At 44.8% G+C, this 15,266-nt stretch overlaps 1 protein-coding gene across 1 annotated transcript in view; it reads right to left on the reverse strand.

Moving 5' to 3' along the window:
* The window catches only part of COL4A1 (collagen type IV alpha 1 chain), a 185,302-nt gene that overhangs the window by 108,139 nt on the left and 61,897 nt on the right, over positions 1–15,266 (reverse strand). The window contains exon 2 of the mRNA XM_054970138.1: positions 13,137–13,187. Within this exon, the coding sequence (XP_054826113.1) occupies positions 13,137–13,187 (51 nt within the window). The remainder of the gene's footprint in view (positions 1–13,136; positions 13,188–15,266) is intronic.

Here is a 15,266-nt window from a genome sequence, read left to right on the forward strand (position 1 = left end):
ATAACTGATCTTGCCATGTACCATTTGCTTAAAAAAAAGACTTATATGATTAAAGAATTGTTACTCTGTTTTTGTCACTGTAACAAGATGTTTGTTTTTGCATCATTTAAGGTCGGGGAGGGCACACGGAACTTTTTCTCCATTTTAAAAAAGTACTATTAAATACACATATATAAAGGAATTATAATAAAACAGGAAATGTTTATACATTAGTTGTTCACAATATAGAAATATTCGTCAATATTTTTAGGATTCCCCTAGCTATATTCACATGTATTTTGCCCTTTACTGGAAACTGAAAGAGACTGATAAATATCTGAAAGATTTTTAAGATATACCAGGAAGTATCCTGTTCTTCAACTAAAGGACTTAAAGAGAGAATCGAGGGGTTCATTCTGATTGAGAAGCAGCAGAAAGCAGCCATAAGGTCCTGCCTGTCGCAAACCACCCATTGCTGCTGCCTCTACTACTCTTCCCTGGAATCCAGTGGCAGAGAATGTAGAAGCAGCAATTTTCTGGAGCAAGTTTTGGAAGGCCACAGAAGAAGAGGAAGTGTTTGGGAGCCTTAGGGAATGCGCTGAACTGCATGTGCAGTTCTTTGGATCCTATCCTATGCTGAGGGTCAGAGGCCTGCTCCTCACAGAGGGATGATCACTATGAAATCTTATTTTGTCTGATTTTGTGATCAACTTGGTGTCTGCCCCTCTTCCTGTAGCATAGTGGTTAAGTGGTAGGGTAGTGAATTAGCACACTGCTGGCTCAAATTCCAGTACTGCCATGAGCTCAGCGCATGGCCTTGGGTAAGCTGCTCCTCTGAGCCCCGGCTCTAGTTTGTGAGGGACCCTTACCCTCCCAGAGGGGTGGGGGTAGACTTGGTATTCACAGGTGTGGCAATCTTTGTGAGCACGCAAAGCGTGCACGAGCCCTCTCAGTGCCAACGTGATGACGTCACTTCCAGAAGTGACGTCCTCACACTTTGCTTGGGAGTGCTCCTATGTTTCATGTGGGGCCAATTCCAAATCGGGCTCTGTGAAGCACAGGGGCACTCCCCTGCCAAGTACGATGATGTCACTTCAGAAAGTGATGTTGTTGTTCCCCGCTGGGAGTGCACCTGCTGTGTGCTTGCCCAGGTTGCCTGCCAGCAGCAGGCGATTGTTGGACCACTTGCAACCTCCCACCAATCACCAGCGATCAGTGGGCAATGGGGCAAACCCGCAGGCACCTGCAAAGCCCACCCAGCTCCCCAGGTGTATTACGGGGATAATAATAACACTTTGTTCTCCGCTGTGTGTGCGGGCACTAATCTGTCTAGAAGAGCGGAATATAGGCACTCTGTTATTATATTATATGATCTCAGTTCACAGGATATTTGATGAGCAATTGGGACATGTCACACATTGATTCAGTTTCGTTTTCCCGCCCATGTCGGATGCTCCTCTCCGCAGGTCCGGGAGGAAACGTCCGAGCAGCCTGACCGGGCGGTTGACCCGCAAGGGTTAACCCCCAGGACTCCCAGTGAGGGAGTCAGGGTCCGGGGCGCCGCGGGAAGAACCTTCTGGAAGCAATGCAGGGGGTAAATTGCCCGTTTGCTCCAACGGAGGCCGGCAGACTTGTGCAGCGCCTCGCGCGCTGCCGGGCCATGGAGAACGGCAATAAGCAGATTTAAGGTGAAAACCTGTAAGTAAGCGAATCCCTTCTGACTTCTAAGCGTATGCACAGGATTGGTGGGAGTTGAAGCTAAGAAGGAGCGGATTTCTTCCCCTTCACGGAGTTTCGGAACTTAGTTGGCGCCCCCCCCCCAAGATGGCGACGAGAAAGCAGAGCCCAGCAATAAGTAAATCGGTGATGGCGACGTTATGGGGAAGGGGGAAACCCTGGAAGAGATGGTGAGGAGAGCAGTCTTCGATGCTGTGCAGCCCTTTGTGGCGAAACTAAATGAAATGGGGCAAAAGGTTGATTCAGTGGAAAGCGAAGTGAAAACCATTAAAGAAACAGCGACCGGAGCAGAGCAGTCTGCGCACGAGAACGCAGTACTCATGAAAGCAGCAAGTAAGGAAGTGAAGCTTTTGGAGAATCAAATAATAGGATTGCAAGTGGACCGTGCCCAAACGGTACTGCGTCTTCAAAATGTAAAAGAGGAGCAAGGTGAAAATCTGAAAGATCTGGTGTCTGGACTTTTGGCGCCATTCGCAAAGGCAACTAAAGAAGAGTTAAAAAGCGATATTTTGGAAGTCCGGCAGACATCTTCAAAGTATGTAATGAAGCGTCAGCTGCCTCGCGAGATTATTATTGACTTTTCATCTAAGAAGACTCGGGACACCATTTTATATAATTCGTACAATGTGGACTTGGATTATTTGGGCAACAAGGTTAAAATATTGAAAGATGTTCCATTTTTGGCTCGTAAAAGAAGATTCAAGTATAAAGGACTTGCGGCTTCCTTGAGGAAATGTGATGTAAAATATAAATGGTTGTTTCCAGAAGGTGTTTGGTTTGGATATAAGGATCAAACTTACAAGATTACATCAGAAGCACAGCTGACAGACTTTTTGCTCAACCATCAGGAGTTTCAGCAGGAAGAAAGTTCAAAATCTGAAGGGGAAAGTGGGGGGGGGAGAGAGAGCGGGCGCAGCTGCTCCAGCCGCACAGAGAGAGCTGAGACCGAGACGTGGGGGGGGGGGGAAGAAAGTCTGATCCTGAATATAGTTTGTATTGTACAAAATCTACCAATCTGATAGCATATTAGAAAGTTAACTTTTAAGGAAAATTACAGCATGAAGGGAATACAAGACATGTAGTGCAGTGTTTGTTGTTTATGTGTTGCCCTTTCCCTTTTCCCACTCCCCCCTTCCCTTTTTTTCCCTCTCTTCCCCCTTATATTTTTGTAGTTCTTTGTAGTTTTTTATGTTAGATATTAAAAATAAAAAAAAAAATTAAAAAAACATGTCACACATTATTTAGTAAAGAGGCCAGTAGCACCTTTAAGACTAACTAACTTTATTGTAGCATAAGTTTTCGAGAGCCACAGCTCTCTTCGTCAGATGCATCCAATGGCAAGCTGCTGAATTGGAATTCATATGTAAATTTGACTCAGTCAGACTTGGATTGAATAGAGACTATGAATGGTGATCTCATTACCAAAAGGAACTGCCTTCAGGAATTCTATTCAGATTCTGCCATGGAGGGGAGGGGTCACACCCAGCCTGGATTGTGCATTCCATCTTTTTCATGAACTTATTTACATTTACATGACCCTCACTCCCTGCACCCTCTCCCCCCTCCCTTCACCATCTATATATCTTTGGCCAGTTTCTTCATACCCTCCATGCATCTGACGAAGAGAACTGTGGCTCTCGAAAGCTTATGCTACAATAAAGTTGGTAAGTCTTATTACTAAAGAGTCAGCCTCTTTACTATTTTGCTACTACAGGCTAACACCTCTGGATTATTAATTTAGCATTTTTAGCCATTTCCCTGAGTGTTTGTGAAAGCCAGGAACAGCTGAGATAATTTTAAGCGCACACTTCTGTGATTCTCATATTTAGGGATGCAGTAAATGTATTCCATGGTTTTTGTAATACTCCCTGGTGTCTGCCAACTGTATACATGAAGGAAGAAAATAACGAGGTGTCCATGTGCCCATTTTTATAACGAAAAGACCTCTGAAGAAACATTCTCAGGGGCTCAGTGAGGCTCTCTAATATGAATTAAATGATTCCCTAATGTGATACAGATTTAAAACCATATTACAGAATATCCATGGGGGATTTTTAAAAAATATATAATAGGAGAGAGGAGCTCTTTTTCTGCTCTTGGATGTTTGCTTCTTGTTGTTTGTCAACATCAACAAAAAACAACTGCAACTGGGTCCCATGAGCAGAGAAGAATCAAACTCCAAAAGGGACAGAAATGGGGGACTTTTTCTGGGGCTGCCCTCAGCCATCTGCTATGCCCATATATGGACTCGCAAATATTTATTTAAATAGCCTGCATCCGGACTATTTTAATGACTTTTAAAGATTATTATTGATGTTATGGTTTTGATTGATTGAAAAATTCTAGACTAACTTTCTCCACAACATATTAATTTTCTATACATAGAAAATTTTGTGAGGGGTGTGTGTGAAGGTGGATATTCCATCAAGTGAACCACCCCAACCTGCAGTCTTAAGTAGTAGAGTTGATGTTTGCCACCTCAATAAGATGTAGGCCATAATTTAATTTTAAAAACTGGGTAATTTAGGGGCCTCTCACTATCACATGACAGGGCGCTTGTGAAAGCTAGAGCCTAAAACCAGAGCAGAAAGTAGATAACAATCAGTTTTAAGGAACATAATTAAGCCCAGTGAGTGTGGAAGCTCCAGGGTGCAAAGGCTGGAAAAATTAAACTTCTGCGCGAAACCCGTAACTTTGCAGCTGAGATCAGCTGCTGAAGATGGTTACGCAATGCCAGATGAATCCCATTACACAGCTGGCATCGGAATGACTGGCACTGAGAACCGAGAAACATCTTTCTCCCTAAAGCGGAGCTATTTGCGTACAATGCAGGGCACAATCTGGAATCGGGAAGAGAATTGGTCATCCAGGAAAGGTCAGACCTTGTTTTCAAAAAATTGAAACAAAACCATGTTTTGAGTCCTCAGACATGTGGGAAAAGGTGTAAAAGGTCTGTTTAGCCCTCTAAACAGAAGCCAAGGAAGCCCAGATCCAGAGGAGTTAGCAAAACTTGCGCGAGAGGACTCTATCTTCCGCATTTTTCATGACGTTCCGCAGCATTCCAGATGAAGGTGAGTAGTGTGGAAACGGCCCAGGTTAGTCTGTAGTAGACATGGGCATGAACCGCATTACGAACTTCAAAAACCCACGAAATTGGCGATCGCATGATCACGATCCGGCAGTTCGTGATTGTCCATGGCAAACGAACCAGCGTTCGGAAGAAGCCTGGTTCGGTGCATTTGGCCGCGGTTTGGGAAGCCAGACAGTCAGGGCGCCATCAATCAATTCCCCTGGAAACAGAGCCGGGGGAATGCCTGAACTCTGTCTACACTCCTTCTGTTGCCCTGGAAACCCGAATCGAAGCCCAGCTTACCTTGATCGGCACGTCTTCCTTCCAACCATTGAGCTGCAAAGTGGTTACAAGTTGGGAGAAGACACCCGGGGGAGGGAGGGGGGAGGGGTGTTCTGTAGCCATGGGTACTCCAATCTCATCCCTGCAAACCCTGATAGGCAGCTCTGACAGCCAAACACAGACCTCCTGACTTGCTCTATGGGACCTCAGTTTATAAAAAGCACTGAGCTCCTAGGCTGGCTTTCACTTTCAGTGAGCAGTGGAGTGTGAGAGCTGTTGCTTGCTACTTGCTAGCCTTTGGGGAGAGACAGAGAGAGTATAATTGAGCTTGGATTTTTTGTGGCAGTTTCCTGGGGGCCTCGGATTGGAGAGGGAATAACTCAAAGATCCCTATTGCAATCTTGACCAAACTTGGGTGCTGGCTGGAGGAGAGTCTGCTACACACTCCCTGTGAACATGGGCTCTCTAAGTGCAACAGGGGCCGTTTTGAGCACCACGAACCGTGAACCGTGAACCGCAAACCAGTTTGGCAACAGGAAATGTCTGTTGCGGTTCGCGACCTCAGAATCGTCATCGGCACCAAACCAGGAACCGCGGATTTGTTAAATTTTTTTGGTTCGTGCCCATGTCTAGTCTGTAGTTGCAAAATAGTAAAGAGTCCAGTGACTAACCAACTTTATTGTAGCATAAGCTTTCAAGAACCACAGTTCTCTTCATCAGATGCAAAGAAGCCCAGAGAAGAATTCCTAGTTTACAAGATCTGGTTAGTCAATCCCCAATGCAGCAAACTGTCCTTTCATGGCACCAGTCTCTCCCCCACCCCAGCTTTATACTCTTGCTTGTTACCAGAGAAATAATTATTTAAAAAATCACCTTAGCTTTCATTTCTATTGGCATTTATACAAAACAGTTACCCCTTTTTTCCTCACAAGTGCCATGTAAGGTGCTATTGACTTGAACCTTGTTCTTCTACTGCAGACCAACATGGCTACCCACCTGAAACTATCTTCTTGTGAAGTAGGTAAATCTCAGAGATAGGAAGGACCTGGGAAAGGCCAGTCCACTGAGGGCCAAGCTACAGACTGTGCTTGCAATCTGTGACCGGAACATTCAGTGTGTGTTTTGAAATCTTTTGGGATTTCCTTCCCCTCCGGGTACAGAACACTTGCCAGCGTAGGCCTGCTGCTTCCAGGCCTCCTCCTTATCTGTTCTGGCATGAGAACTTCTAATGATAAAGGCACCTGCAGTCGCAGATGGCCCCATGCAGTAGCCCCAGCCACCGTTTTGCTAGGGATATAGATGAGTTCTGAGCATGAAACATGATGTTACTGCAATGCACACGAGGAGGCAAAAGAGGTGCCAGCCAAGAAGGGTCTTTTGGACAGAGGCAAAGAGCTCTGCCGCTTCTTGACCTTTTGAAAATGGGTGTGGCATTTGGGTCCTAAGAGCCTACCTGCTACCCTCCAAAGGGCAAATAATCCAAATGAGATCCTCTCTCAGTTTTGGATCTGTGCCCACTAGGCCAGATTGGGCAGTTTTTCTGGCACTGCCTGACGTCTGGGACTGGTTTCCTAGGCTGTTTTGAAATGTACATTTCCCCAGGGCAGTGAGGGGTGGGGAATGGGTAGCACAGGGAAAGAGTGACTCAGCAAACATTTTGAGTGATGCGGTGTCTGAGCAGAACACAGAGTTCATGTCTGCACTGCATCCAGTTTCAGTGACTCGGGAGAACAGCTTTAAAAATGTGTTTTTCCTCTATGATGGATTCACTAGAGCCTTCCATTCAGCATTTCCGACCATGAATTGCTACAGCTGTAGTAATCTCAGAGCCTTAATAATCAACAGCATGGAGATTTTGCAAAAATTACTATTTTAATGTGACATCTCTACATTTGAGAGTCAGCAAATTGGTCATGGTCTCTTTGCTTCCCAGATTTACCCCTGGCTTTGCGGATTTCTTGCCAGCACAACATTTGGCAAATCCTAAACTGACATTCAACTGACCATTAAAGATGAAACATCTGTGAGTTTGTGTGTGTGTGTAGGGGGGGTTACTCGGCGGACATCGCCCTGTGGGTCTGGATGTAAACGGCTGGATTTGCTGGTAATGCTCTGATTTCTGAACATTTGGGAAGGGGTGGAATCTGGGTGGTGAATTCCTCCCACATTATGGGATCCTGTTTTAGCTGCCAAGGCTGGCAAAAGTAAAATGTGACTGAGTGATAGGAACTGTGTCTCCTCTAAGGACAACTTAGGAAAAACAGTCCCCCACAGGAAAAGTGTTTTTGCCATATATCAAAGGAATCACAGATCAGATGGGAAAACTTATGAAAAAGCACAACCTACAAACAGTATTCAGACCCAACAGAAAAATACAACAGATGCTACGATCAGCAAAAGACAGTAGAGACCCCGTCACCTCTGCAGGAGTATACCGCATACCCTGCAGCTGTGGACAAGTTTACATCAGGACCACACAGCGTAGCATCCAGACAAGAATAAAAGAACATGAAAGACACTGCAGACTTGGCCAACCTAAAAAATCAGCAGTGTCTGAACATAGCCTAACTCAAACAGGACACAGTATCCTATTCCAGGACACTAAAATACAGGACAACATATCTAACTACTTTGTCAGATTGCAGAGGGAAGCCATTGAAATTCATAAGCACAATTTCAACAGGAAAGAAGAGAGTTTAAGAATGAACAAGGCATGGTTTCCAGTCCTGAAAAACACCAGACTAACAAAATACTCAGCATCTTACAATAGCCCTGCAGATAAGATTAAAATATCAACCACCAATCCATATGCAAAAGAACCTCCTCAGGATACAGTGAAGCTTTCCCCCATTAGCATTCCACACCCTGGGAAACTCTTACAGGATGACTCAGCCCAAATCCACCTGCTATAAATTACCTGCTAACATCTTCTCCACACATTGACACTGAGAGATCTCTGTCTTTCAGTGCTACACCTCTGAAGATGCCAGTCACAGCTGCTGGCAAAACGTCAGGAACTACAATGCCAAGACCACAGCCGTACAGCCTGGAAAATCTACAACAACCAACGTTCTCTGGCCGTGAAAGACTTTGACAATATATCTGCTTAAGACTGCTCTGCCAGTTTCTTTCCTTTGAACTATCAATTATCATCATCTTCAACAACAACTACAACAAAAACTATCTATCTACCAGATCCAAGTACAAACAGAGACTGGGGTAAGAAACAGACCTTTATCCAACTCCACCTTGAGCTGTGGCCTGGCTCCCTCCAGAGTGCCTTCAGACCCTCTCAGCACACTGCTAGAAGCCCAGACCAGCCTGCTTTTGCTGACTCATTGTTTTGCAACTGCTAACATTGTGACAAGACAAAAACGCAGCTGCGTTATACTGAATCAGACCATCAGTCCATCAAGGTCATTACTGTCTATTCAGACCAGCAGTGGCTTTCCAGGGTCTCTGCTGGAAGTCTTCCCATCACCTTCTACCTGATCCTTTTTAACGGGAGGGGATGGGATTGAACTTGGGACCTTCTGCATGCCAAGCAGATGTTCTGCCACTAAACCGTGGCCCCTCCCAAGTATATCAGGTTACCCCCATTGCACTGCTGTCTGCCATGCAGTCTTGAGAGGTACACAAGCCACAGGGGGCAACTCCACATGGGAAGAGCTGGATTCCCACTGGGCCAGATCGCTGCCAGTTTTGTTGCTTTCTTTGCTTATAGTCTGCATTGCCCTGAGCATATGGAAATTCTTTCCTCTGCAGCTGCTGGAAGGCTGGATGGTTGCCTGTGGACACGCAAGAGGGACGTGGGGATACTAATGAATATTGGCAGCTGCGCCCCACGGTCGACTTTCCCCCCTCTTTAATATTTCATGGTAGGTTTCTAGGACAGGGGCTTGGTTACACCATGCCTGTTTAGAGCATTCTGCAAGACCGGAGTTTTGCAAATGTTATGAAAATGGACCATAAACTAGATGTTTCCCAATGCTTCCATATTCAGCAGCTGTTAAGAACCCTGATTCCCCCAGGACCAAAACAGTTTTTCAGATCGGGCTGTTACAGTTTCTCTGACTTAGGCTGCCTTGTCCATAAAACGTACATCTTCAAGACTCTTGCCTGCCACCTACTTCCTACAGACTATGCCTGACTGCAAGACAAGGCAGCAGTTTTACTACCTAAGGGAAGGGGATGTGGCTCAGTGGAAAAGTGTCTGCTTTGTTAACATTTCCAATTAAAAAAAGATCAGGTGATGATGGGTGATATGAAAGACCTCATCCTGAGACCCCAAGAAGCTGCTGCCAGACACAGCAATGTTGACCTTGATGGATCAGCGGGTTGATTCAGTAGAAGGCAGCGTTGTGTGTTCCCTTTGTATGAACATCTACGGGTGCTGCTATATTATCTCTCCTTTCTCCTGGTATATCTTGCTATCTGTCTTGCTGTTGCGAGTGCATGGGAGCATGCCTATATTAGGTTGCATTATGCCAGTGTTGGCAGCTGTCCGCATAGCAGAACCACAGGATTGCTCTGCCAGCTATAATTTGAGAGAGTGAAAGCCGTGGAGAGCAATATATAACAACACTGTGAGGAATAATGTCTAATATACCTAATTCTCCATGGCCCCATGGGTGTATATTTAAATCCAGAAATTTGGGCATATCTTTCTACCAATTTGAGAAAAACTTCAGGTTTTCACAAAAACTGAACACAAACATGCAAACAAAAACAAGGGGCTTAACCCCACCCCCACCCCCAGTAACAGAAACTGCCTGTACCTTTGAGAAATGGATGCTCTCTGAGATCTCATTGGCCATTGTGGGGTTGCTAGGCAACCAGAACAATATTGCCAGCCTTCAAACCTTGATCTGTCAGTAAAAGGCAGGGGGGAGAGGGCAGGGCCCTTTCCAGACTCTTTTGGCTTCCCTTGTCACCTGTCCTGGAGAGAGGACTCATCAGGGCCAGGCTCAGCAGCAACCACTGGACAGCTTGCTATGATGCAATTTGGGTAACTCATCCAGATGCAGCAGTGGCTATGACTTGATGCCTCTCAACTTACCTGGGCCCTGCAGCTGTCTCCAACACCACCTGCACAACTTGGCCAGGTCCAGCATTAGCCAGTGTATAACTTACCTGAGTGACCAGCTAGTACACAAATTTGCACTTGGTCAAATGGGCTGGAGCAGCACGGAGGGCAATCTAAACTCCTCTCTGTCTGGAGATCAGGGGGTGGGGCCACCAGCCATGTAACCATTTTCACCGAGGGCGATTTAAACTTTTAAAAACTCCCCCCATGTTCCAGCTGACCCAAAGTGACATCATTGGCCTTGGGAGCATGTGCGCCCTTTGCGTGTGCACATATGGTACCAGGGGCACCACCTCCCTCCAAGAGTTGCCCCCTGTGCTAACAACCCACTGAGTTCCACCGCCTCTTTTCCCAGAAAAAAAGCCCTGGGATTGAATTAAGCATAAGTAAACTGTGAATAACTAGCGTAGCGAGAAAAATCTGGTTATAATTATGCACTGACTACATATATTATACATGACATAGCACTGCCAGAACTAAAAAACAGTTTTCCATGTAGGATACAAAATAGCATGTTTAATAATTATGGTTAGCCATTGTCATTACTCCTATTAATTTATAGCTAATTTTATCTTTTTAAGGAACAGTGTAATTCAGTCTTATTTCTTAAATTCTTTGAAGATCTTAGTTTAGTATAACAGAACAACACATCCTTTCGGCTATTTCTAAGTTAGCAAACCAAGCGTTCAAATAACCGTTTGCCCTGATACTGTACTTGAGTTCCCTACCTATATATAAAGTCCAGATTTAATACAAAACTTCTGAAAAACAGATTTAGCTTTTTCATGTTTTGCAAATATCTAATATACAGACAATATTTTATATATATTCTACTATGCTAATATATGGTACATTCCTACATTCTATAAAACAAAAAGACCTTATGGGAAATGCACCATATTTTAGCTAATAAAAGATTTAGACCTGTCTTGCAATAAGATTCATTTTCTGAATTACAACCAAAGGCCAAGCTTCTTCAGTGATATATAATGAAGCAGAAGTCTTAAACCATTTTGGCACAGCGGTATGATATTGAAAGTAATTCAGAAAAAATAAATTCTTTGCACACTGCAAACAATCTTAAAGCGGCCACTTGATGGAGCTATTTCAGAAAAATTTTTCTCCACCAAGGACGAAAGGACCACAAAGTTCTCGGCCACTTTTCAAGCTTCCAAGCACAACATTGCAGAGGCATTGCGCAAGGGCTTTGTTTCCAAGATTTTGTCCTGCAGTCTAGTGATGAGATGTTTACTACTCTTACTTAACAATAAAAAGAAAAAATGTCAAGGCGGAGGGCCAGACTGCACATTCCGTATGAGATCCATGTTCAGTTTCCCCAATGTTTTCTTTAAAACTATACAGCAGCCACTAGGGGGCCCCAAACTAGATTGGCACTGTGGTAATGGGCAGAGGTAGAATTGTTAGCCTTTCCCCTCAGCATTTCCCTTAATAAAAACCACTCCTTCAAGTGACATTTAGCCACATTATCCATCTCCTCTTCCATTCCCCTGGGGTAACAGCAGCTTTGGGTTTCTGTCAGAGGAAATGGGAAAGGGGGAAAGGATTAACCCCCACCCCCCAGAGACTCAGTCATAATCCAATACTTCCTGCTCCCCGGCCACCATTTTACTTAGCTATGTGCCGTCAAATCATAACCAACATGGCAACACCAGCAAAAAGCTTTCAAGGCAAGTGAGAAGCAGAGGTGGTTTGCCATTGCCTTCCTCTGCAGAGTCTTCCTTGCTTGTCTTCCATCCAACTTCCACCCTGCTTCTGAGATATGACAATCGGGCTATGCCATGCCCCCCTCCCTCCCCCTGCATTTTAGTCTCTCGGCCCACATACCAGCTGAGGTTAGCTTAATATTCAACAAAAGCTACCATCTCTTCTGTAACTGGCTCCACCCTCTGGAAGAATCTTCCCAAGTTCGAGTGCAAAGCGCCTTCCCTGATGAGATTTAGAAAACCTAGCAAATCTATTTTATTCCTGTGAACCTCGGGGGTTTGTTCAGCTGTCGGCTGCATGACAGTTGAATTAAAGTTGCACTATTGACGCAGATGGTCCGGTATAACTTCCGATGGTCTCAGGCCAAATGAATGCTTACGGGGCAGGTTTTGAGGCATTTGATCGCTTGTGAATATTGTTTGAATTAATCGCATTGTATGGATTTGTAATGCTGTTTCCTGTGTTTCAAGAAGGGCAGAAATATTCTAAATACATTAATAAAGCCAAGATAACTGACCACAGATTTCATGTGTAATATGTAGTTTGGTCCTCAGCCAGCACTTCTCAAACTTTTGGAGGTGGGATTCCCTTTGAAACTGTCTGTGTCTTTTGGGACCCAATTCTAACTTCACTCTAATTTTCAAGATCCACCTGCAAAGTCACCCCGTGCTACTTTCTCCTACCCGATAGAAACTGACAAATTCTTGCATCAATCATTAACGAGCAACTTTATATTTTATTTTTAATTTTTATAAGTATATTGAATCGGTGAGCAAGATTTTCTTTCAGCCCTGTTATGGGCCGTTTCCACATGGCTTACCTTTTGCCGGGATGCAGCATGTTCTCGCGCAAAAGCGTGATCTCACGCGAAATTGAGCGATAACAGTGTGATCTCGCGCAAAATCATGCCATAACAGCGTTTTCCTGGCGTGATTTCGCGTGCGAAGACGCTGTATCCCGACAAAAGGTAAGCTGTGTGGAAACGGCCATGGATTTAGCAATTTTAAAACATATTTACAGCAGGCCTTTTAAAACGCTAAGTCCAGCTTCATACCTATACTTAGCACAGGACATATTAGGATAATATAGAATGAGATGTTGCAAACAGAGACATTCTGATTTGGGACTTTGTCCAAGGCAGGATTGTTTCTTAGGATAGTGTTTAATGGACTCACTTTTACTTTCATTTTTCTTTCTTCGAGTAATTTGTTACCAAAATCAGCAAGAAAAATAACACAGTAGTCACTGGAGACTTACTTTCTGCCCCTTCACTCCACTGCAGTCACATTTTCCACAGCCAGAACAAGCCTGAAAAATAAGGAGAAAATGAATATTTGAATTTTGCAACAAATACATGGCAAACTGCCGGTTAGAGAATATTGTGACATTCAGTGAAAATACAGCTGTTTACCCATAGGGGTAAAGGTGGTAAAACCTCTACAACACCCCACTTTCCAACTATGCATCCTACGCAGAGTTAGAGAAGTCCAATAGGTTTAGAAGGGTTCTGCTCTGTTGAGGATGGCACTACCACTAGAACAGGTCAAAGGATGCCTTAAAGAAACTGAGTCACTTTTTGCCAGAAAAATATTTGGATTTTTTTCTAGAAAAGTAACTGTTGGCATTTTGATAGCGGCTTCGTTTATACAGAACATCTGTGAGAGCAGCAGTGACCGTACCGAAAGAAATCAATTTCTTAATAAAACACTCAGGCAAGAATTTCCCAATTTATATCTCATCTGCGTAGTTTTTGTCAGGTGACGTATATGGTAATGAACCACTACTTCCCTGACGGAAAAATGACATAATGACTGCTCTATCGACAGTGTGCATGGATATCATTATGCCTAAATATCAACGAGAGTGCCCGCAGGAGAATCTCTCACAGATGAGAACTCCCCTTGCCATTGATTCAACCCGTCACTCCTTGCTTTGCTTCAAGCGATAGAGGGATCTCGAGAAAGGCCCCCCCCCCGAGGCAGAACTAAATGAGCGGGAAGCATCATAATGCAGCAGTCTGCTTTTCAGGTATCTGGGCCCAAAGAGTCTTGAATTGCATCCAGAAACCAAGTGGAGGCCACTGTTGTTCTAGGAAGTCCAGGGCTCTGCAAGTACTTATTGGGTTTTAGTTAAGGCACGTTAACTAAACAAACTGCATGCAGAAAGCTCTCATCCAAGTTAGAGAACCAAAAACTGTTTATTTGTGTAAAGAAATACATTTACTTAAGATTAGCGGAGAGATAGAACAACTGATCTAACTAGGGTTGCCAGCTCCAAGTTGGAAAATTCCTGGAGATCTGGGGGGTGAAACCTGGAGAAAGTGGGGTTTGGGGAGGGAAAGGACCTTGGCATGGCATAATTCCATAGAGTCCACCCTCCAAAGTAGCCATTTTCTCCAGGTGAACTGATCTCTGTGGCTTGGACACGAATTGTAATTCCAGGAGATCTCCAGCCACTACCTGGAGGCTGGCAACCCTAGATCTAACTAGCTAAGGATGACATAGAAAGTATGCCATCTCTCTCAGAGGGAGACACTAGACATGGGCACGAACCAAAAAAATTTAATGAACCGGCAGTTCATGGTTCGGTGCCGACGACGAACCCGAACCAGCGAACCACAATGAACTTTTCCCATTGCCGAACCGGTTCAAGGTTCGTGGTCCATGGGCGTCAGAACAGCCCCTGTTGGAATGAGAGAGCCCATATTCCCAGGGAGTGATTAACAAGATATCCTCCAGCCATAGATCCAGAGGAGTTAGCCGTGTTAGTATGTAGTAGCAAAATCAAAAAGAGTCCAGCAGCACCTTTAAGACTAACCAATTTTATTGTAGCATAAGCTTTCGAGAATCAAGTTCTCCAGCCATTATCCAAGTTTGGTCAAGATTGCAATAGGGATCCAAGCTCCAATTAAACTCTCTCTGTCTCTCTCCCCAAAGGCTAGCAAGTAGCAAGCAACAGCTCTGTCACACTCCACTGCTCGCTGAAAGTGAAACCCAGCCTGGGAGCCCACTGCTTTTTATAAACTGAGGTCCCATTGAGCAACACAGGAGGTCTGTGGTTGGCCATCAGAGCTGCCTATCAGGGTTTGCAGGAATGAGATTGGAATGCCCATGGCTACAGAACACCCCCTCCCCTTCCCTCCCCCGGGAGTCTTCTCCCAGGTTGTAACCACTTTGCAGCTCCATGGTTGGAAGGAAGACCTGCCGATCAAGGTAAGCTGGGCTTCCATTCGGGTTTCCAGGGCGACAGAAGGAGTGCAGACAGAGTTCAGGCATTCCCCCGGCTCCGTTTCCAAGGGAATTGATTGATGTTGCCTGATAGTCTGGCTTCACGAACCACGGAAGAACGCACCAAACCACACCTCTAACGAACACTGGTTCGTTGGCC

The sequence above is a fragment of the Eublepharis macularius genome, chromosome 1 (assembly GCF_028583425.1).
Source record: "Eublepharis macularius isolate TG4126 chromosome 1, MPM_Emac_v1.0, whole genome shotgun sequence".
Classification (NCBI taxonomy): Eukaryota; Metazoa; Chordata; class Lepidosauria; order Squamata; family Eublepharidae; genus Eublepharis; species Eublepharis macularius.